Source organism: Lutjanus erythropterus, chromosome 14 (genome assembly GCF_056507025.1).
Source record: "Lutjanus erythropterus isolate fLutEry1 chromosome 14, fLutEry1.hap2, whole genome shotgun sequence".
NCBI lineage: Eukaryota > Metazoa > Chordata > Actinopteri > Lutjaniformes > Lutjanidae > Lutjanus > Lutjanus erythropterus.
The window spans coordinates 10,252,361-10,276,961 of NC_139330.1; the positions used below are offsets into that span (position 1 = coordinate 10,252,361).

General features: G+C 40.1%; 1 protein-coding gene across 1 annotated transcript; it reads right to left on the reverse strand.

The window, feature by feature from the left end:
• Positions 1-5,719: 5,719 nt before the first annotated feature.
• gng4 (guanine nucleotide binding protein (G protein), gamma 4) lies at positions 5,720-23,931 on the reverse strand. Its single transcript, XM_084736322.1, has 3 exons — positions 23,517-23,931; positions 20,790-20,895; positions 5,720-6,258 (listed from the first exon to the last, which is right to left on the reverse strand). The coding sequence occupies exons 2-3, from the start codon at positions 20,886-20,888 to the stop codon at positions 6,130-6,132; spliced, it is 228 nt and encodes a 75-aa protein (XP_084592448.1). The 5' UTR covers positions 20,889-20,895; positions 23,517-23,931; the 3' UTR covers positions 5,720-6,129.
• Positions 23,932-24,601: the final 670 nt, after the last annotated feature.

Sequence of the window (24,601 nt, forward strand, 5' to 3'; positions counted from 1 at the left end):
TTACAGCTATCAGCAGTGTTGCTGAGGTGAGCCCTCCCATGTTTACCACATAAAGAAGTGTTACGGGTTTTTTTTTCTGGTTTGTTTTGCTTCATTGTGAATTTCTAATGAAGTGAGGAAAAACCTTCTAAAGCAGAGAAGAGAATTAACATATGAATCATTTTATTCCTCTAAAACCCAGGTGACATGTTGTGGCTTTAAGATTAGAACATAGCTTTATTAAAGCCGTTACTCTGTGCTGCACATAAATCATTTAAATGGAATCTATTGTGCATGGAGAGGCCTGTTTGAGGAGGATTTCTTCTGACTCTGAGAGCACCGGCGTTTCCTCCTGGAGGGGAGGAGCGGGCCACGCCACCAGGAGCGCCTGCCGCCATGCTTGTAAACATTTCATTTGGATTGATTTTAATGGAGTTCCAGTGTTGCATAAATGTTATTTTAAAGACTTCAGCACCCATTCTGGGGAAACATAATAATGTGATGGGGGACACTGGCATGCAATGCAGTGTGTGGTAATGTTATGATTAGAAATGAAAAACAGCCTGCTGTGACTGTAGACACATAATCTTATCAGAAATTATTACTATTCTCATGTATTTTGGGTACACTTTGGGGGCTCAATGCTCAATTTGGAAAATTGCTCTAGCACAGATTCTCAGTATTAGATAACCTACTGCCCTAGGGATAATTACTTTCCTGTGCATTATATAATTCTTTTTGGAGTCATATTCATAAATATACTCATTACAGTGATTTAGTTCTCTCTCTGCAGCACATTATTCATCGGAAAGGAAAAGGCTATTCATAGTATGTTCAGGGTTTCTTGAAACTCTATACTGCAGATATCCATCCCTCCTCTATCCTAGTTTGTTGTTTATGTTCTCAATTTTTTATTTGTAAGATAAAACCTATTTATGCTATATTTATACTTTTCCAATCCATGTGTGTGCAATATTTTTCTCTTTTGCTTTGCAGCGTTCAAAACACTCAGCACTCCCTGCACTTTTCTCTGGATCCATATAGATTTCTTTTTTATCTAGTCAGGTCCCAGCTGAGAACCAATGCGCACACCACAAAATATTGAGACCTGCTTCTTGAATATCTAATTTTAGTGGTACATAAAATGCATATTTCCCTCTGAAGTGCCTAAATTCTTCTCCATTAAAAGGTTTTCTCTTATCCAAATTTAAAGAGAGTGCTGCGTGTTGGACTGACTGCAAAGCCCTCTGGGATAATTTTTTGATTTTGTGATTTTTGAAGTATTTTTCCATAACCTCAATTAGTCATAACTGAATGACCAGCAGTTCAGTTTAAAGGGATAGTTTGGATTTTTTTCAAGTGGAGTTGTATGAGGTACTTGTCAATAGTCAGTGGACAGTAGATGGTGGATGAAAAGCAATTTACTGCTGTGGACAGGGTCAACAGCAAAATGTGTTTTTGCCATCTAAAAAAAAAAATCAATATCAGTTTAACTGTACACTATACAGTATTTAGAATATTTTCAATGCTTTATTTTGCTGTCAGAGAGCCTTTTCCAATTGGAAATCTTTGTTATATAAGCAATAACATCACTCTCTCCAAAGAAACCAGACTCAATTGGCAAAAACAGTAATTTTACCTCACAGAACACAGGAGTTGATCGTCTACTGCTGCCTCAGTTGGTTATATTTTTGTGTTATTGTGTGACCTCAGTGGATCTGAGCTAACCCTTAAAAAGAATCACACAATAACAGAAACAAACAAACATACTGTGATAGTGGTAGACCAGCAACTCCTGTGTTTTACAGGGTAAAATTACTGTTTTTCCCAGAGGAGTCTGGTTGCTTTAGAGAGAGCAATGTTTGGCTTGTATAACAGTGTTTTTTTTTTTTCAGGTGAGCCTTTGTTGAAGTGGCTAAAATACTCTACATGTTTCTGATGATCCTGTCCACAGCTCAACCAGACGCCTTTTGCAAAAATAGCAATTTTACCCCACAGAGCAGAGGAGTTGCTGGTCTTCCCTTCTTGTGGTCGGTTCATTTGTTTGTGTTTCTGTGTGACTTGAAAAGAAAATCCAAACTCTTCCTTTAAAATATAGAAGTCACACGATAACACAAGCAAACTAACAGATGGAGGTAGACCTGCAACTCACACACTTTGTGAGGTAAAATGACTGATTTTGCCAGTGGAGTCAGGTTGGTTTGGAGAGAGTGATATTTGTTGTATATTACCGCACTTTCCCCTCAGAAAAGGCTGTCTGACTGCAAGGTAAAGTGGTTAAATCATTCTAAATATAGTGAACACTTAAACTGATTTAGATTTTTTTAGGTGGCAAAAATGTGTTTTGCTGTTTATCCTGTCTGTTGCTTAGTTTCCTACATCAGTATTCCTGCTGCTTCGCCACATACAACCCCACTTCAAAAAAAATCTGAACTATCCCTTTAAAGGGAAGGAAAATAGGAAGGAAAATAAACATCCTCAGATATTTATTTTAAAAAAATCAGCTAATCTGTTTCATAAGGACTGCGTGGGTGTGGTTGGATCAGATTTTTTATTGACAGTAACCAAAAAACCCACTGATGTTAATCATATTCTGAATAAAATATTGCTAAATCCTGATTGGTGCTCAGAAGTCTGTGACATCATGTGTCTCAGAAACCTTTCTTATTTCTGAACAAAACTGTTCTAACTTTAAGAGACACTACTGTGTTTATTTAAGACCCCATCATTCACAGCAAGATGCCGATTGAGAAAACAGGTTTTCAGGGCGTTTAACTCGAAATAAATGTAGATAATAATCTACACCGCAGCAGTGCCAAGGCTTAAAAAACCCCCTTCTAGCTTCTCTTTAATTACATCCTGCTCCTTTGGGATTGGTGCAGAGAAATCAATAAGGGATACCTGACCTGTCTTTTTATCTGTGCCGTTTATCAAAAGTGTCCATACTAGTTTGTACACACTGTTCAGTTACATCACTTGAACGTGACCTATGATAGTAAATCACCAGGTTTATTTCTGTGTATGTCACATGACTGGTTGGTCCAAATCAAGCTGTTTTACCGTTATGACCACCAGACCTTAAAGTGAAGTGAAACAGTCTCTGAAAAGTGTTTAAAAATAAACAACCAATATCAACCAAACATTGGAAGAGAGCAGGCATTGCAGCCCATTCCCAGGTGAGGCTGGACACTGAGAAATAAGGGTTCTAAAAGGGTTCTTCTTGAAGAGCTGAGTGCTTCTGAAGAACACTTTTTTTTTGGAGATGAAGTTTTTAAATATATGGGTTCAACTTGAGACCCTTTCAGAGAGTTCTACCTCGAACCCAACATAAAGGGCCATACCTAAAAGTATCCACGACTAGTTCCACCCAGAACCCTCTATGGGGGGGTTCTATTCAGCATTTTTCCACCTTCTAAGGGTGCTAACGAGAAAGCACCCAGAGGGTTCTACTGACAACCTTTTTTATTTTCCAAGGACTTTACCTAGAACCCACCCAAGACGTTCCACCGGGAACTGTTTATATGCCAAGGGTTGATTGTAGAACCCACCCAGGGGCTTCAACTGTGACAGCTTTTATATTCCAAGGGATTCATCTAGAACCCATCCAGGGGGTTCCTCTGCAAATCTTTTTGTATTCCAAGGGTTTCATTTAGATCTCACTCAGGAGGGTCTACAGAGAACCCTTTTGATTCTTTAAAGATTTCAGCAATCCTTAAAGACTCTTTCTTTGAAAAGGGGTTCATAATTGTTAATTGAACCCTTATAATTATAAAGAACCCTTAACAAAGACAAAAAAAGGGTTCTTCAGAAGCAGATGGTTCTGGGTGGAACCTCAGCCCTTTGGAAAGAAAGAACCCTTACGTCTACGAGTGTGAGTGTAAAAGACAAACTGGCTGCGACTGACTTCAATAATCCTTTTTTAAAAAAAAATTTCCCAACACATGAGCAGTGCATCCAGATGGCCTGTGGTTCAACTCAGCCACAGGAGGTCTCCACTACACACCAGAATATCATGTTCCACTGTGAGAACCACATCGATTTGCAGAGGCCTCTTATGTTCTCGGTGTGATCGGACAGACGTCAGAGAGACAGACATGAGCCAACAGTATTGAACACACAGCACATTTGGGTTGCCGTTTTCCTTTAATTCATTTGATCCATCAAAGGATTTACAAAGCCTGCTATTTAAATGCTATTTTTTTTTATTTTTACCAAAACGATAATACCATTCATGAATACAGCTGCACATGGTCGACATATCCGGACTCCAATTATGTGCAGAGTAGCACCCAGAAAGTCAATGAAGAGGCAATATTTCATATCATAATAGTTCTCTCTGTTATAGATAGAAATAAATCCATGCAATATTCATCTCTAGCCGTTATATTTCTTGTTTCAGATTTGGCACCATCCTTAAGAAGAGGTCAGTGAGAGCGCCCTGAGGTCAGTCTCAGGTTTCTTTAGGTAGGAAATAAAGACAGCAATTATCCTGAAAACAATTTGAGCCCAATAGTTTGTGTTGGTTACAGTCCAGTTTGATTCCTAATGCGATGGCTGTTCAAGTACCGAGAGGAAATTTCTCTGAATTTTACAGAAACAATGATGCAAAAAGCCTGAACCACCAAAGGGATCATATTATGTAAACCGACCCTTAACATTATTTTTAAAAAATACTCAGATAGTATCAATAATTGCATGATTTATAAATGTTTTTTTTTTCTCCTAAGTATCATACAAGCTCGGTAGCACTACACGTCATGTAGCTGTCAGTGCTGTGCAACAAATATTCAATAATACTACTGATAATAACAATATTAATAACGATCATAACAATTCATCGTAAAAATTAGCAAATGCTATTCAACTACCATGTAAAGGAAATGTTTTCTTCTTCGACAGTGTGCTTTTTCTTCCAAAACAAACAAAAATGGGGGGGATTAAAAAAAAAAAAAGGCTGCGGGAGCCCAGTGTGAAGATCGCACCGCTCTCACAGAAAGTTGGCACTGTAACATACTGTACACTCTAAAAGACCGACGGTCCCTCGGAAACAGAGGAGGCCGTCAAAAAGGAGCGGAGAAACATGCAGGCCTTCTGGTTTGGCATTAATGTCAAAGGCCTTGCCATTCACTCTAGGACAGGCAAGAAAGAATCAGGCTCAGGAAACATGCCCAGAAAACAAACGAGGAACCGTTAAAGGAAATAAGAGGGGGAACTGATCTCCTTGCAACTTGTGGAAATATTCCAGTCGGGGGCGGCGGGATTAACTGATAGTGTCTCTGATTTGAAGTGGATGATGTATATGAAGAGTAAATCAAACAGAGCAGAATGCATTAGAGCGGGCCGGGGAAGGAGGTGGCAGATTCATAAATAATTTTTGACTTAAGGGTTGTTTGCACAGTGATAACCCTGAAGAACTCATTTCGCTGTTGAAACATTAGCGCCACACCTTTCAATAAATAGAGTCTATTTATTTATGTGCAGCGGAACTGATGTGCAGCCACCTCCTTCTTATTACAGGTGCGGTTTGCGCCACCTGAAATCATTTAGAGATAAGGAATCCGACTGTACTGCGGTGCCGAAAACGAGCCGAGGGCTAATTGTTGGTGACTGTGGAGGCAAATTGAAATCGAGACCACTAGTGAGGGAAGTGTCAAATTTCAGTGGTGCTTTCAGTTGAGTGTTGCTACAAATAGTCAAACCTGCTCTCTGAAAGCTGAAACTGAAATTATGTGGAAGATAATACAAAGATTAATGCATTTTTATTCAGATAAAGGGACGGGGAATAAATGTTTAAAAAAAAAAAAGAAAGGCGGGCAGATTTCTGTTTCCTGAGGCATGTTAAGATCTAGCACAATAAAAAGAAATAAAGAAAAAAAACATCTCTCATCTCATTAAGCACTGAGCAAGGCTGTTCTCTAATAACAAAGCAATAACAAACCTATTTAACAAGACATGATACGCTCACTGGGTTGCCAGTTTGGTAGCCGACTCCCCCAAAACCTTCAGCCACCAGGACAGAGCTGACCAACAACAGAGTGTCCACCTGGCAAAACTCAACTCAACGCCTACGGCCAGTAGCTTCAGGTGTGGTGAAGACAGAGAAGCCAGGCAACGCCATGCCTGCACCCGTACAGCTCTACCGGCAGGTCATCAGAGGATGGTGCAGAAGAACTTCTTCTCCCGGAAAGGGTTCTCGGAGGCGGGGACGGGCATGATGAGCGGGTCCTCGCGTATGTGGGCGTCGCAGTACGCCATCAGGTCTGCAGCTGCTTTGGACACCTGAGAGGTTGAGACAAAGGAGAAGGACAAACGAAGGTGATCAGAAGTTTCTGTGACTATTTTATCTAGAACGCACCCAGGGGTTCTACTGAGAACCCTTTTATATTCCAAGGGTTTTATCTAGAACACACCCAGACATGTGGACTCGAGTAGGGCTCCATTAGAATTAGATTATTAAATTACAATGATCAGCTATTAAAACTCTTACAAATAAAGGTGCTAAGTAGAATCATTAAGGGTTCTTTAAGAGATTCCTGATGGAACCTTTCATCAAGGCTCCACTTTGAACCCTTTCAGAGGGTTCTAACTAGAACCCAACATAAAGAGTTATACCTAAAACCATCTGTGAAATATTTCACCCTGAACCCTTAAGGATCCCTCTATGGTGCAGTGGTTCCACCCAGAACCTTCTCCTGGGGTTCTATCCAGAATCCTTCCACCTTCTAAGGGTGCTAGAACCCACTCAGCCTTTCTGTAGTTTTATCTAGAATCAAACCAGGGGGTTCTACCAAGAACCCTTTTATATTCCAAATGTTTAATCTATAACCAAACCAGGAGATTCTACTGAGAACCTTTTGTGTTCCAAGGATTTGATCTAAAACCCACCCAGAGGGTTCTATCAAGAACCATTTTACAATCCAAGGGTTTTACCTGGAACCCACCAAGGGGGTTCTTGATGAAAGATGATTCAAGGATTTCAACAATTCTCCTTTTCCTTTCAAAAAGGGCTCTTGATAGAACCCTTAGTCTTACAAAGAACCTTTGGTGAACTCTTTCTTTAAAAAAAAAACTTTTTAAGAAGCAAATGAGTAGAACCTCAGTCTTTCTGTTTCTAAATAGTTAATCGCCAACTATTTTAATAGTCCATTAATCAGTTTGAATAATCTTTTCAAGAAAAAAAGTCAAAATTCTCTGATTTCTTAAATGTGAATATTTCCTGGTTTCTTTACTCCTCTATGACAGTAAACTGAAAATCTTTGAGTTGTGAACTCAAAGTTTAGGTACTTCAGGTCTTGACCCAGGATTTATCAAGTCTTGACTTGTGACTGACTGATTTCTGATCTTAAACTATCTTGTGTGACGTTTGGGAGGCTTTTGGAAGTGTAGCCGCTCTCTTCTCCAGCACGCCATGCTTTATTCACGACATTTTCGTCTGTCTTGCCTTCATCAGGACTGTGTCTGAGGTCGCTTCCGGTTTTCTGATATATAATTCATGTGACTTAAAAGTTCAAATCCGGCCGGGGACCTCTGCTGCCGTCTCTCGCCTTCATTTTCTGTCATCTCTCCCTGGTCGCCGTCTAATAAAGCCCCAAAATCCCCCAAAATACTTGGTAGTTGCTGCAAGTATATTTATGAACTTGCACATTTTATGGAAATGAATCCTCTGGTCTCTTGTGTTCATATAGGAATTAAGAAAAGTATCTTTGTCAAAGAGATTTAGAGGACTTGCTCATTCAGAGGGAGGCGTTTTGGTTTTCAAACTTTGTACTTTTAAGCCAAAGAGGATCAAATAAGGACCAGATTAAAAGCCTTCAGTGGATTACATTTGTCCTGAAAAACTGGAATTTCTTGAGAATAATTAGAATTTTAGTTTAAGGAATAAAGTTAAATGTAGATAACCTCAAAGCTACCACAAGGAACTTTCATGTTTTGTCAATTTTGGAGCTCCAAAAGCATCCATTATAACCACAAAACACAGCATCAAAAATAAGATGATCAAAACAAAAATCTCCTCTTTCTTTATTTTAACTGGCGCACAACTCACGGTAACTTTGCCTGGGCAAATGTTAACGCAAAGTTTGTTATTTTTATTTTAGTTTTTTATGTAAGTGTGCTCAAGAATTCACGTTCAACTAAAATATGTCAGAATATCACCGCACCAATCACAGTACATCATCAGGTAGAAACAAACATATTTTGCTACTGTTAGCTGACAGTGAATCTTCTTTTTTGTTATAAAAAATGTGACGTGGGAGAAAAACCTGCACCAGTAAAAGCTCCCAAGTGTGTGTTGAGGAAATAAAACCCTGAATATAATAAATTTGGATTCAATAATGTCAGGCTGTGATGCTGAGCCAAAAGCACAGTGTGTTGGATGTGGGGAAATCCTGTCACAGTTTATTTTTTCTCCATTTTGTGTCTTTTCTTTTTTTTTCCTGTTTCATATAATCTCCCCGATACCTATGGCCTGAAAACAAGCTCAGACGCCATCCTGACGATGGCGAGATAACTGAAAACATTTGTTGATGTGAATAAAGGAGTCTGCTGTGTGTTCGCTCTCACACAAAGTCTTTCTGGAGACCCTGCACCTGATTTTACCTGTCCAAAAATCTGGGTGAACGCTGCACGGCTCTCTTTTCTTTAATATTGCATAGCGTCTACGTGTCTGACTCGTCCACGCCTGTGGCGACCGCAGTGATGCCTGTTACCTCGGCCTCAGGCGACAAGAGGAGACAGCGCACCTTATGACTGACAGGTGTGAAGGCGGGACCTCGGCCAGCTGAGGGGGAGAGGAGGGTGGGACTGACAGCACACTTCCTTCTTCAAGGTGAAAAGCATACTGTATTTTTCAAAGGCAAACTGCGACTATAAATTTTACAGCCAGACTGCATGTGAATGTAGGTTTCTACTCGGGAGCTGAGTGGGAGTTTGGGGGGGGGGGGGGGGGGGGGGGCGGGTGCAAATGGAGAGCAGAGGAGCAGCTGCATCAGAGGGACGGCGAGGGCTCAGGGATCTACGTGGAGGACAGAGCCATCTGATCTCCTCGCTGCCACTTCACCTCACCCACTGCTGCTCTCACAGGAGAACATGACGCTCAAAATCCATCAGCATCCATCAGCTTTAGTCTCACAGCATGAAATAATGTGTCTAAAGGGTTGTTGATCGATATCAGGTGAGATTTATGTATTTTAACAGGAACAATAAGGCTGCTGTTACTCTATATTTTTATCATTTTTTAAAAGATCCATGCAACGCAAACGCTGCAACATCCCAAATGCAGACATCATCCCTCCACACGTTACTCAAGTAACATAAAACACCTTAAATATCTTTTGCTGCAACTATGGACATTTTTACATTACTGAATGAAACCAATGATGAAGAATGACATCATTTCAAAACTGGCCATCCTTGATTATTATGTTACTTGTAATGAAAATAGACAGACATATGTAAAGGTGGATAAATATGACTGTTAATGTTAGTCACAACGACAAAACATATTTGTTTTAGGCACAGTGACTGATGGGTAATCTTTCGTGTCAGTTTCAGTTCTTTCCGACACAGTTCACATGTTTTGTTCCCCGTGGTTTGAAATCTGAATCTCCTCGCAGTTCACTTCACAGGGAACCGCTCTGTGATCAGAACACATCCATGTACTTTCACTTTCAAAAAACGCTCAGAAATTTCCTGAAACAGCCAGGCACTGTAGTTTTGAACAAATGTTACTCAAACAGGAGTAAATAGGGCTTTTGTTGGGGACTATTTTCACCCGTGGATTAATTGCAGTGCAACAGTGTGGCTCAATGTGTTTTTTAAAAATGTTTTTGGACAGCAATGGAACTAGTTACCTATAAGAAAAAAAATCATTGTTTGTTTTGGTGTTTTCATGAGATCTAATGATGAGAAAAATACAGAGTATCACATGCAGCCTCGTTAGACACCTTCCCCCAAATATACAGCCATTTAAAAATAAATACCAGAAAATTAAATCTATTTTTTATTCTAACTTTGAAGCAAAAAATCCCCTCAGGTTTACTTGCCGTGTCTTTATCGCAGCGGTTTCTCACCTACGGTTTGGGACTCCACCCAAGGAGTCCCAAGACAAATATGTGGTGATGATTAGTGAGATAATAAACAAAATAATTATGTCAAAGAGGTTTTTTTTTTTTTCCTTTTCTTGTGTTTTTGTGTGTGTTTGAAACAGGATTAAGAGGCTGAGTCCTCTGCAGCAGCCATGGGTTTGATTCCAGCCTGCAGCCCTTTGCTGCACGTCACCTCCTCATCACTTTCTCTTCCCTTTTCCTGCCATATAATCAGCTGTTCTATCAATAAAGACATAAAAATAAAGGAAAAAATTTGCCCTGGCATTTGCGACTACCAAACCCGACACCAATCCCACCAAAAATTGGACATAAAAGCTCGACATAAAACCATACAGACTGACAAGCATGCAGAAATGCGCCACACAGATCACACTCAGACAACACACACTTATTTATTTATACAGTTTAACACAACCTGAGCAGCAGAGATCTCGCTGCTATGACATGTATACTGACTGTGAAACATAAACATTCACTCAGGTGTAATTTCATTTCATTTCACACTGTCTAATATCAATATTCTCCAATGTGCAATGGTGTAAATTCAACTGTTGAGCCTGTTTATTGTTGTTTATGTTGCAAATTTCCCCGATGTGGGGATTAATATAGGATTATATCATCTTTGTTATCTTCTCATCGAGGTGTTGTTTGGTTTAGCCTCGTCTGTTCAGCAGGAAATAATGGCGGCCTGCCTGGTCGCACTCTTTCTTTATATGACAACTAAACGGTCACTTAAATATGTTTCTGAAAACATTTTAAGGTGAGAAATAGGCGATGCAGTCACAGAATATTGATCCATATTTGATCAACGCCGCCTTGTTTTACAGTTTGATCTGAATTTCAGGAGGCTTGGTCGCAGGTCAGGTTGTGATCCTGTATTACAGCTAAACAGTGCACTAGATGATGTTTCTTTACATTATGCTGGGCAAACTGGCATATGCTCAACTTCCAGATGGCCGATCTGCCACTGAGAGTCTCCACAGCCATGCTAGCAGCTCGGTGAAGCTGAACAAACACCCCTTTCCCCACACACGTGCTGGCTTGGCTTGGCTTGGTTTTACTCGGCACATCAGTGCAGCACAGACAGGATTTGCATCTCCATTACAACAGGGAGACCTGCTTGAAGATGTGTCTACTGGCTGGAGATTTCTTGGGAAATCTTAACAATAAAAATCCCTGGTTATTTTGTTATTTTGTTTAAATGCTTTCATGACATCAGCAGTAATTTCAGAGGACTCCTATCTGGCTGCAATTGAACATGAAACAGTAAAATAAAGCAGAGGCCTCAGAGTTCAAACAGCGACGCAGGAGAGAAACTAAACTTCGAACCACAGAGATTCAGTTAGGAGCTACAAAAGTACCGAGAGCTGAACACACAGAGACACCACAGCCTGCTTGGAGGATGGTCAGGTGTGCGTTGACCCGGGGTAGGTCCATCTTGGCACAGCTCACCATGCTAAATGTGGTAATGGAAATGCAAATCAGCGCAGCACCGTGTGACTCACCACGGCCAAAAATGCAAATTGAAAAAGCCCCACTGGATTCAATATTGTTTTGAGCTAAATGCTAATAAGCTAACATGGTCACAATGATAATGCTAGCATGCTGATGTCTGAAAGGTTAGCATGTTAAACATTTGTGTAGGGCTGCAACTAACAATTATTTTCATATTTGATTAATCTGATTAATGTGCCAATTATTTTCTCATTTAATTATTTTCTGTTTGGTCTATAAAATCTCAGAAAATGGTAAAAAGTGGTGATCTGTGTTTCCCACAGCCAAAGGTATTCAGTTTATTGTCACAGAGGAGTGAAGAAACTAGAAAATATTCACATCTGAGAAGCTGTAATCATAGAAGTTTTTCTAAAAATTACTAAAACCGATTTATCGATTATCAAAATAGTTGGCAACTAATTTAATAATAGATTAGTAATCAGTTCGGCTCAATCGCTGCAGCTCTACACTGCTCCCTTAAGTTGAGCTGAGGACTTAAAAAGTAATGACACTGAAACACTTATTCTGATCTAACTGGCTGATTTTATGAAGGTCATACTCACAGAGCTGTTAAATTAGTCAGAGAGCAGAGGAGTCATACTAAAAATGATCAGCTCACTCAGACTCAACATATTCTAAATGTTAATTATTTTAAGCTGCATATTTATTTTAAATTTCCGTCTCTATTGGACCTAATTCAGACACTAATCGGAGCATCCAAGCCTGCACAAAGTGGGAACATCAACAAAGCTTCCTCTTGCAATGCAAGTAAACAGCTTAATTATTCTCATAATCAAAGTAAATGCAGTAATTATATTATCATGTAACTGCAGCCAGGGTTTCTGCAGAGAGCGAGAACCCCACAGGACAAAGAGTGGTATTGCACAGTGTGTGTCATTAGGCCCAGACTGACTGTAATTACACTGCAGCCCCACGATGGAGGGAGAGTCCTTCTAATTAGCACAGATCACATTCCTTTGGCTGATTGAGCAATTAATGAGAACGTGGTGATCCTTCAATCAGCAGCACAGAGACTACTCTTGTCACTGATACACACTCTCCCTCATCAGATCCCTTAATTAAATTTAAGACGTGGCCAACTGTCTGTTTTCTCCTCGTTGTCTCTACTTTTCCCTGCTTTCATTTGCGGCCACGTTCTACTTCAGTGGCTCCTTTTCTTTCTTTCTTTTTTTTTTTTTTGGAGGGGGGGGTTGGGCGTTAATAAAGAATTACTTGGATCTCCACATCTGACGTGCCAAGTGGTTATTAAAGCACAAAACAGCTGTCTGCATATCAATCATCAAACAACTGCTGAGAAAATCATACAGATGTGAAATCGTGCTGCAGCTAAAGCTGTTCGTGAGTTTTAGAGGAGCACAACTCGACCATCTGACTTCACTTTTGGTTTTGCAAAAATCATATAAATATCTAAAATCTAATATTTATAACTGCCTGTGGCTTAATTTAGCCCGCTGCCTTAATCAGTTTAAACTATTTTCATTTCATTAAGCGTTTCTTTGAACATTATTACTGATAATAATTTGGTGAGAAATGTGAGCTGATACAAAAAGTAAAATTGTGAACCCGGAGCCTGTTGCCAAACATTTCAGATGAATGTCATCATAGTTGACTGAAACTTTATTAAAGGGACAGTCTGGATTTTTTGAAGTGGGGTTATATGAGGTCATAGTCAGTGTTATCCACGGTAGATGACAGTCGGCACGAGTTTAGAGATGCAGCAGATAAACTCTTAGTCCGTGAGTTGTCTTAGTTGACCATGTTTTCATTAATTTGTTGGTTGCAGGAGTCGCACCTCGCTGTTGCAACACGGACCTTTTCTCCTTTAACACTGAAGTCTGATATTACTTCCTTACACTGACATTAGCAAGTTAGCTCAGTTAGCAGCGCTATAAGACTGGGACACAGCCTCAGAGGTTGACGACAGGAAATAAAGTTACTGACATTACTGAGGTGATGCACAGCGGCTCTGACCAGGCGTGAAGTGGCTGATGAGCGGGTCACTTTCTATCTAATCACCATCCACTGTGCTGATAAGTTTGCAAATATTGCTAGTTGTTTTTGTGAAGCTGGAAGTTCTTTATTCCCATGTTTTGAACAATGAGATGTGCGAGTTGTTAAAATTAATTAACTAAATGTTTAGTTTCCTCGCTGGCGGCTCGCTTTCACTGATCTGATGTCATTTTAGACAATAAAGTTTGTTCTTAAACTGTAAAGTTTCCTGCCTCCATTACATATCTTTGTCTAAAGTGTTCGATAACCACATTTGAGTGATCGCTGCAATACTGGCTGATATATTGATATTTTGCTCCTGAATATTATTATCAGCATCTGGCCCAAAAATCCAGTATCATCCACAGCGGTACGTTGCTCAGCCTCCTACACTGTACTCCTCTTCTACTTCTCCAAAGTGGGGGCTTCTTGACAACAGATAATACACTGACCTCATAGAACCTCACTTCAGAAATTCAAAATATCCCTTTAATGTCATCCTCTGTTTAAGTTACAGGAGACTTAAATGTTTTGTTGTGTTTTTAAGAGACAAGAAGTTCTGCTTTTACAAAACTCATTGAATAAACGCAAATAGGCCTGATGCCTGTTTGTCCTCCAGTAAAAAAGAAAGAAAAAGACAAAACACTGTGGTTACAAACAAGTTTAAACGTTGTTGCTAAAAGGTTTTCACATCACAGCAAAGACGCACCACACTGAAGCCAAATGAGCCTGCAGAAGTCAATTATTCAGAAAGCTTACTCTTTTTTTTTGTCAGACCCACTATGGAGCTGAGTGAAAGCTTTTCAGATGTGCATCAGATGTGACATTTAAGATTCATTTACATTCAAGTCTTTTTCCATTAAATGCTAAGGTGACAATAAAACTGACGAGTCAAATCTCTTCAGACACGATGTGATCGAAATACGTCTCGGCTCATTTAACACCACAACGTCACGTGGTTTTACAGGGGTTAACATTTACCACTTAGTTCACCTTGCACACTCACTTCTTATGCAGGCTCTCGTTTACAACTTGCGTGCATGATTCAACCACAACCCTGTTAGGCTTGATGGTGATTATGCACTGATGAATTTAACGCATTAGACCAATTTCATATAATTTAGTAGGGGTGGAGATATACTTAGTTTTAACGTGTATGCATGACGTCTTCCTCGCATATCCTGCGTCCATTTGGAGCATCGGTTGCGCACGTCCTCAGAAATTAACGCGATAATGCAATACACACATGAACGATAGGGCCGCTGTAGGGGCAGTGGCAGGGTCAGGGGTCAGGAGATACGCCACCAGCAACAACAACGGCGGAAAGTTTTTCATGTCGAAATAATTGGAAACAGGTTTGAGACCGCTATGTACGTGCACGGTTTACATCCCACAACCCCGGAACTCCTTTTCTTCTAAACGTGCGTAGACAAGCAGCCGCATCGTGAACAGTTCGCTTCATTACGCAGCCGGATGTCTACGTGAACGCATGGTCAAAAAGCAAATATGTCTCAGCCCTAACACGACCATTTGCTTGAAAGACTAACAGAAGCATTGATGAGCGTTATGTGCCAGAAATATTTATCCAACTTTTCCATTCATCCTGCACCTGTGTTTCTTTTGTCCTGACAGAGAGGCGCAAAAGTAAGAATATGCAGCGTCCACTCCCACTCTGATTGTGTCCAACTCACTTGTCCAAAATTCCAAAAATCATTTTGTACTGGTCGCGGACGGGTGTATGTTTTTTTTTACAATAAAATATGGTTAGTCTAAATAACTGCATCTCCGCGTGAAAAGGGAAACAGATAAAAGTTACATTTCGTCCCTGCTCTCCTCAACTGAATTTCTAGAGATTATTACTAAAAGTTGGCTGCAATATTGCATGTTTCCTGTGGCTATATTTCCTATAGGGATCTGAGTCACATGAATTTTTATTTTGATAAACACTGGTCTGCACCTTGCTATGTGTGTTCTTGAACTCATAAATAGTTTAAAATCAAAGCAAATCGTCTGATACATCCTGCTTGTTCGGGTCCCACAGAGCTACAATTTTAAAGTTAAAATGACCTCTCCATTGATATGATTGTTTCTCATTAAAGAAATATCAGAATAAGTGAGAGATTTAAATGAGAAGTTGTGCCAAAAGTCAACTTGTAGGTTAAATCAGGGGGTCTTTGCGATACATCGTCTCAGCCCTGATAACAAGTTGAGGATAATCACTTTGTTTTTTAAAGAAGAGGAGTTTTTCTTGTAAGCAGCCTTTGTTGTGCTGAGTAGGGATGATGGTATATGGCAGGCTTCCAGGCCCGCCTATAATGCTGAGCGAACAGCCTCGGGGCTGTGGGGCAATCACTCCCCGAGCACACGAGGAGAATACCCAATGAGATGATGACACGGCCTTTTAAGTTGCACAAGAACGCTGCTGAGAAGAGCCGCCACTTCACGCTACGGAAAACATATTAATGTAAAACAGGCTTTTTATTGGGGTGAAAACGCCAAAAAACATCGACTTCTGTTCATGGATTCAACTAATGAACAGAAGTAGTACAGAAATCTGTTGAATGACCTCAACCATAAAGAGTAAATAGGACTCAAACGTCAATATTTAACCAGATGTTGTCTGATAAGGACGCAAAGTCTTTATGAGGCCTGAACTGCTTCACAATAAAAGTCTGACGGAGCTGCAGAGGGTAAAAGGTACCACAAATATGATTATTATATGGAACCACGGGAGCAGATCGTAGGGGGACGAAGGGGAGGAGTCCCCAGTAACTTCTGAAAAACGTGAACTTTTCCCTCCAATAAATCATTTCTATGTAACGGAAAATATAGAGCATATTTACAAGAGTTTTAAAAGAACCGAGAATGTGTGTACTGTAAAAAAGCATGGAGAATACCAGACAAATATTGCATTAACAATAAATGTTGTTTAAAATTTTACACAGAATATATCCTGTAAAGCTTGTTTACGCTGAACATCAGTTATTCTTGTGGTTTCTCTGTCCTAAACAGAGATTTCTGGATTGATATGAAGAACTTTCTGTATAGAAAAACAGGTCAACTGAGTGTGTTTTATGGTAGAGATGTTTTAGTTTATTTTGAAAATAACTCATTGGACAAAAATCTTAACTTTTTAATTCAGCTATTTATACTCTTTGGTGAATTTCACATGCACAAAATGAAATGCACCAATCAAAAACTACATTTTACCTCATATCTATTTCCTGCTTCAGAAATTAGCTGCTTTGATCTATTTTATATCATCTTATCTTCAATATTTGGGGAGTTAGACATGTCAAAAATATAACAAAATTTAGAATTGAGTAAATAATACTGTTTAATATTTTAAATACAAGCACAAAAGAAATGTAGTGTTTTTGTTGTGGAAATAAAGCAAAAAAAAAAATGCATTTAGCATCTTTTTTAAATAATTCTTTCGTCGATCGATTTTGGAAAGTGCTTACAACCCTACCACCAACCATTTGATAAAAAAATAAATAATAGTAAAACAACATTTATTTAATTTTAAGTCTTATCAGTTCAGTTACTGTGCGCCTGTCTGTTAAAACAACATTTATAGCATAGTTCTTCTTGCAGACTTTAATCACAGCGTCTCTCCAGTTCTTGGTCACGTGCCGTATTTGCCGTAATTGCACACGGCACCACACCTGCCCTCGTGTAGCATTTTACCTATGCTAATAAACAATTGGCCACACTCCTCCAATCTATGATCAAGTGGGATTCATCATTCAGCTCACCTGGGTAAGAGCAGATCTGGATGGTGATGAATGTTTGGTCTGGAGTCAACTTAAATATGAGAGAAATATAAGCGAGTATTGCTGCATCAGGCTCTTTTTCTTTGCTGCGATGGGGAATTTGAGCCTTAAGCTCACAACCCTGCTGCACACTGGCTGAAACCAAACCCTGCCGACGTAAGACGAGAAGAAGACGCCTGCATGAGAAAGTGCGAACCAAGGACAATCTCTTGGATCACGCTCAGAAAAGATGACCCAAATCGGTAGAAGCCTAATGTCAGATGTGGTCAACAATCACCGTGGCCCACCATGCCTCTGGGTTCATCCCTCACAGTCACCACACTGGTGCTGCCTGCTGTGCACAGTAGATACACTCAGACACAGAGATGGTGCTTTCAAGGTGAACTAAGGCTTCATGTGACGCCTGTCAGAAAGAGTCGCACTGAACCAAGCTGAGAAACATTAATTTTGTTGTCAGCTTGCAGTCGGCTGTTAGAGTAAATTACGGTACATTAGGAATGTTTATATAGGTGAAAAAAGTTGGGTAAACTTAGTCGTGGCTCCAGAAGGAGCTGTGTAAAGTCTGATAAATTGTCTTAAAGGGATAGTTCAGATTATTTGAAGTCAAGTTGTATGAGGTACTTATTGATAATCAGTGTAGATGGTGGTCAGCCCACGCCCAGTTTGAACAGGATCAGCAACAAAAGGTCAACCAAAAGAAATAAATATCAATTTCAATGTGTGCTATATTTAAAATATTTTAACCACTTTACTTTGCAGTCTGACTGGAAATCACTGTTACATAATCCAAATATCGCTCTCTCCAAACCAACCAAACTCCATAGGCGAAATCAGCAATTTTAGCAGGAGTCGGTGGAGGATAGCTGCCTCAATCTCTGAGTTTGTTTGTGTTATTGGGTGACTTTAGCGGTTTAAACGTTTAGTTTGGATTCATCAAAGTCACACAATAACACAAATAAACTGACAGGTTGAGGCAGTGGTAGACCCGCAACTCCTGTGTTCTGTGAAGTAAAATTACAGATTTCGCCTACGGAGTTTGGTTGTTATGGAGAGAGCGATATTAGCCTGCTTCTCATCTCCGCTTGAGGCCAGAGGCTTAAGGTTATATTTGTCACTTCTGCCATAACCCAAATTAATCTATGTCTGTTGCGGAATTGCACTGTGGGTAATGTAGGCACAAGGAAGAAGAATCTCTGTAATACAAAATCTCACCTTCTGCTACATCAGTTCATATAATTTTTGAGCCCTGTGAACAAAATGACTCTCTACCCCCAGTGGCAGAGAGAGTGCAGGGGCAGAAAGTCGAGGTTGTTTAGTTGAGTTCCTGACTCATGGATCCGTTATCAGACTGAAGATTGAGCAAGTTATAATCTATGACCCCGACCGTGGCTCTGAAATATCAGCAGCCTAACTGCACTGTGTATCCATAAATCCACGGCGCTGTCCGTGGTGCTGAAATACCAGACAGATTTGTAATTGCGCCTATTTCTCTCACTCCCACCCTTCTGTCACTTTCATCTTTGATCTATAATATTCTCCAAACCAGTCATCCCCAACGAATGGGTTGTGACGCACAGGTGGGTCACGGAAGAAGTTATTTGGATCCCCAGAACAATAAGAGAAACATGGCAGAAATTCTGCAAAAATTAAGGTTTATATCTGCAGGATATCTTTTATAAAGCATTTAAAATGTGTAGGCTGTTTTACGGACGAGAGGAAAAAACAAGAACCTTCTTTTGTCTCATTTGTGAAAATGTTCTGTACTTTAAAAACAAAAAAGTTGAGAAAATTCAAAACTTCAAGCCAACTTACTTTAATAGATTTTTGAGTTTCGAGTCCAACTCAGATTCTTAAGTTTTAGAGTTTTCGAAACCCCCAAAAATTGAATTTTAAGTCGCTGAGGAAAGCTCCCTTGAAGTTTTGAGATATCTCAACTTTTTTCTAGGTTTGTTTTCTTGAGGAGAGGAAATAAAAAGATTGGGACGGCCTATTAACTCAGCCTGAATGCATTTACTTTTTATTTATTAAGTATTTAATGTGCATCTGCATGTGTCAAGATAATATATGGGGATGTGGAAATGGTGTTAACAATGGTCAGGAAGGTTCATTAATGCACAAATTAACTCTCTCAAGATTTATTAATAAGGCCTGTGGTGAACTGGGTCACGACGGTTTGTCATTTTTAGAAAACAAGTCCCCAGATAAAAAGTTTGGGAAACACTGCTCTAAACTATTTACTGTGAGTACTCAATTCTATACTATATTGTAGTCAGTATACTCTATAGTAGTATCACCATATGGGACTGAATCAAAATAAACAAATATGAAAGGAACTGCTTGGATTATTTAAAGTGGGGTTGTTTGACTACAGGTACAGGTAAACTAAGTAATTAACTGCTGTGGACAGAGTCAGCAACAAAACGTATTCTAGTGAAAAAATCAGTATCAGTTTAAGTGTATGCTCTATTCAGAATATTTCCACTGCTTTAACTAGCTGTCAGACAGCTTTTTCTGACAGGAAACCATTGTTATTTAAGTCAGACACCGTTCTCTCCAAAACCAACCAGACTCCATTGGCAAAATCAGTAATTTTGCCTCGCAGAAAACAGTAGTTTCAGGTCTACTGCTGCCTCAATCTGTTGGTTTGTTTGTGTTTTTGTGTGACTTTGGTGAATCTGAATGAACCTTAAATCAAACAATAACAAAAAGAAGTGAGCAAATCAAGGCAGCGGCAGACGAGCACCTCCTGTGTTCAGTGAGGCAAAATTACTGGTTTCACCAATGGAGTTTGGTTGTTGTGGAGATTGCAAAATATGGCTTATACAACCATGATATCTAGTTGGAAAAGGCTGTCTGACGGCAAGGTAAAACAGTGAAAATATTCTAAATATAGCTCACAGTTAAACTACTATTATTTTGTTCCATGAGTACTTTTTTAGAGGACTGAAATATGCTCTCTTCTGACCCTGTCCACAGAAGTGCATCGCTCAGCTTCCTACACTGATACTCTCTATGCTTCTCCAAACTCGTGACACATTTATTACTTTACTGGCTGGTTTGATAATGTTGCCAATTCTAAGCGAACTAAATAATTTTTTATGCTTTGTCAAACATTAAATTAATAAAAATTAAACGTTTGCTGAGGGCTAAAGATTGTAACTCATCAAGAGAAGGCTACTGTACCTCTCTAAACACTCAGTGGAGGTGAAATGCAGACAGATTTTTGCCTGCAGGTATCACATTCATATACAGACCTGTTTTACTGCAATTAAGATTAGTGAGTGCAAAAATTAAACACATTGCAGCTTATTTCAAATTATGTTTTTTCTCAAAATCAATAGCAAGCCTTGTAGTTGCATGAAATGGCAATACGCAAAGTTTACAACAATTCTGTTACTCACAGGTAAAAATAAAATCTCTGTACCTTTATCCTGTCCATGCAGGCCTCCATCTTCAGCTGCTCCACAGCTTTCCTGGCTTGGGAGATGCTGGCCGTGCTGTTGTTGGCGATACCGTCCTTCATGGTGCTCCTGTGACGCGGGGGGGGGGGCGGACAACGACACACGCAGAGTCAATGAGCAGCACATTAAACCCACAAAGCAGCAACTTCCCCTCCAGCGATGTCTCTGCCCCCCACCCCCAGGAGCAGCCATTCTCTACCACAACCTTCTCATTTAAAGGGCCCATTTTACCGTTTTCAAACTCCATTTTATCAGAAGAAAGAGCTGAAAAGGCAGCAGCTGGACAACAGTTTGTCATTTTTCAGTCAGTGATCGTGCATGATCCTTTCTTCTTCTTTTTTTTTTTTTGGGTGGGGGTTTATTCTTTACACCAGACTGGGGCAGAAGTCACAAACACTAGTCAGTGTCACAATTAGACACAGTTTAAAACAAGAACCCTGTGAAAGTGAACATACATACAGTTACTAAACAGCTGTGCATATGATTTAATTTTAATGCTTAAAGACTGAGGCTGAACCTAATTTACATCCCAGCAAAGATTGGTCTGACGGTGAAATACGACACATGTATAGAGGAGATGACAGAATCAGAACCTACACAACAAATCCCAGTTTCACCTCAGGGGAATACGCTACGAGTCAAGCAAAGGCAGTGGTATCAAACACGGGTTTGAATGTTAGCTAGTTAGCTGGACATGCTTACATTAGTGCATCAAAGACAAAGTTTAGTCCGTTCCCCACGTGTGCACTTGTGTTTAACATTTTTAAAAGAATACAAAAAACCCCCGCCACCACACAAAATCATGATACACTGAATATTGCTCTTCTTATGTTGTGTTCACACTACTGGTGACAAAGCATCACGCTACAAGTCATTTTTAATAGAAACACGGTCATATGTTTTTGTTTCGCCACAGTTCCTGCACCGTGTGAACCAGTGGTTCCTAAACTTTTTACACCGCTTACCACCTCACAAATTATTGGGCTCTCCAAGTACCACCTTACTGTTCTGCACCACAAGCTAGCAGGTGCTGTGGACACTTCACTTGCGCTTCTCACTAGCACTTCTGCTCGGTTCAGTCATCCCATTCATTTTCAACACAGCGGCTCGAAATATTTGCATCCTGATGTGCACTCTTCTTTGTAATAGCTCTTGTTTTTTAGCCATTTTTTTGCAGTATTTTTGAAGCATTCATTTACCTCATTTTACCTACCTTACTATCTTGCTATCACAGTTTAGCTCTTAACCATGTATTACTTACAAGCGCACACTGCATGAATGAGTGTGACCATATTTCAACAAAAATACAGGAAAAACAGCTGATTTTAAATTACATTTCAGTACTATATTTAATGTATTTTCATTTGAAATAAGTATTTATTACATTCCTCCATGCACCACTAGAGGCAGCTCACGTATCACCAGTGGTACACGTACCATAGTTTGAGAATCTAGGGTGTGAACAATTGAAGAAAAATATATTCTTGCCATTATCTAGTTTCCAGTTTTAACTCTACCCTTTTTTCTTTACTGAATAAAAAAAATGCAGCTTGCTAATCCATATTCGCTGACTCTAAACACACGCGCTCATTGATGTCAACGAGCACTTATGCAACATTAGCATTAGCAACTCAGCGACACTGTAGCTGGATGTTTTGTAGCTATGTCAATGGTAGTGTGAACACATTAGAGCCTCATGCACAGAAATAAAAAGCTTCACAGGCCCACGGTGCCTAGTTACAGTTGCAAAGCTTCGATTGGACAGTTGCACTCCGGAGGAGGGGCTTAGCGTAGGGTCAACTGCCCACTGTTACAAGTGCCCCGGCTCTCCCCTACACCCTGCACCTACAGATCTGTGTCCACCGTTTCCTTCGTCTTGTCAACTTTCTCCACAATGTGCATCAGTGCAGCTGCATGTATCTGAAACCAGCCTTCCTGTGTGTTATCTGTACAATGTAATGACTAAATGTTGCTCTCATTTCAGGCCCCTTGACCCCCTCGATCCTGAAATGTCCCGGTTTGGCAGCAGCCACAGCACAGAGAGAGATGACACCTGACCACAGATGTGTTTTATAATAACGTGCATGAAAATATGAAGCGTTTCACTGAGGTGGGCTGCTGCTGCTGCTCAATCCATTCACTCTCACTGTGGATTTTTTTTTGCATCGATTTGTTTATTTATTTCATTTTCATCGCATCGAGCAGGATTCAACTGTATTTTAAACGGACAGATATTTAGTAAAAAAAAAAAATAAACGCGGTATGCAGACGGTGAATTCATTTTCCAGCCCCCCCTCTCACGGCTCTAAAGCCAAGTTATAGCCTTTAATAATCACACCCTCGTAGGAAGCTATCAGGCCTTTTTGCATTCAGGTTCCCCTTCGCTTCGTGCATCCTGAGGCTCCATGAGAGGCTTTCACTGTGTCCACACCGATTTATCCGAATGAAACGACGCTAATTGTTGATGCAGATCTGTCAAACATGGGCGACTCTTATTTCTAAAGGGGATTAAATTGTGGACACACACGGTGCGAGCTGCAGCGGCCCTGGTTAGAGCAGAAAACAGCAAACCACACATCAGGAAAAACAAATGATTCTGCATGAAGGATTTATATTAAAAAAACAAAAAACATCTTCGCTGCGATGCTCGGCTATGAGCAGATTAATGTAGGCTACAGCCGCCGACCTACCTGAAATGTGCCAATGCTTTTTCCAATTTGGAGAATTCCGGGTTGACTCCACCCAACACACACACGCACACACACACACACACAAAAAAGAGGATCTGTCAAATATGAAATGATAAGAGGAAATCCCAGCCTCGTTTCGGTGTGGACTGAACCCGAGGAGGTAAATCCTGGCGTTTTAATTTCGCCTCAGCGCCACAGCTCAGTGTGAGTCGTGCGTATTCCGTGTAGGAAGATGAGATCCAGGCGGTGAGGTCTTGGTGAGCACCACCACGGCTGGACTTGGAGAGATGTTACGCATGCAGCAGGGGGGGAAACCTCTGTATGACGAGCAGATACAGGCTGTGGGGCAGGGAGCACTCGATCAGAGGACCAGGAGCTGCGGCAGCGACGCGTTCCCACCGCACAAACTGGCCCTAAACGCACCAGCGAGGCAGCCCTATTAGGCAAATTAGCATCTGCTGATTTTCTAATTTGCGTTATTGCTGCAGAAGGCACCTGAGATCTGCAGGCTTCCCCATTTCATTTTTACATCAGCTTTGACATCACCGGGTCCCCCCCCCCCCCCCCAATATAGTAACTGATGGGCCTCATCCATAACAACACCGCACTGAGGGGGAATCTGTACCCAAATTTAACATTTTCATCATAATCATTTTTTTTTCAACATTCTTCTCATCTACTACAGTAGTTTCTTCTTCAGAGGTGGCAAAAGTACACAGTCTTTACTCGAGTAGAACAGACACTTGTGTAAATAAAGACTCTGGTGAAAGTAGAAGCACTGATTCAACTTCTTTACTCAAGTAAAAGTGAAAAAGTTCAGGCTGTGAAATGTACTTTAAGTGTAAAAGTAGAAAGTCGCCTCTTTTTTGCATGTTTTATGTCCTTTATGTCTCATCACCTGTTTACATTGTTTTTGGTCTTGTTATGTCCTTTTTGTTTTATTACATCTTTTTTGGTCTTTTTACGTCTTGGTATGTCTTTTTTGTCTTTTAGTGTTGGTCCCACTTTTATGTTGTTTTTCATATATATATATATATATATATATATATATATATATATATATATATATATATATATTTATATGT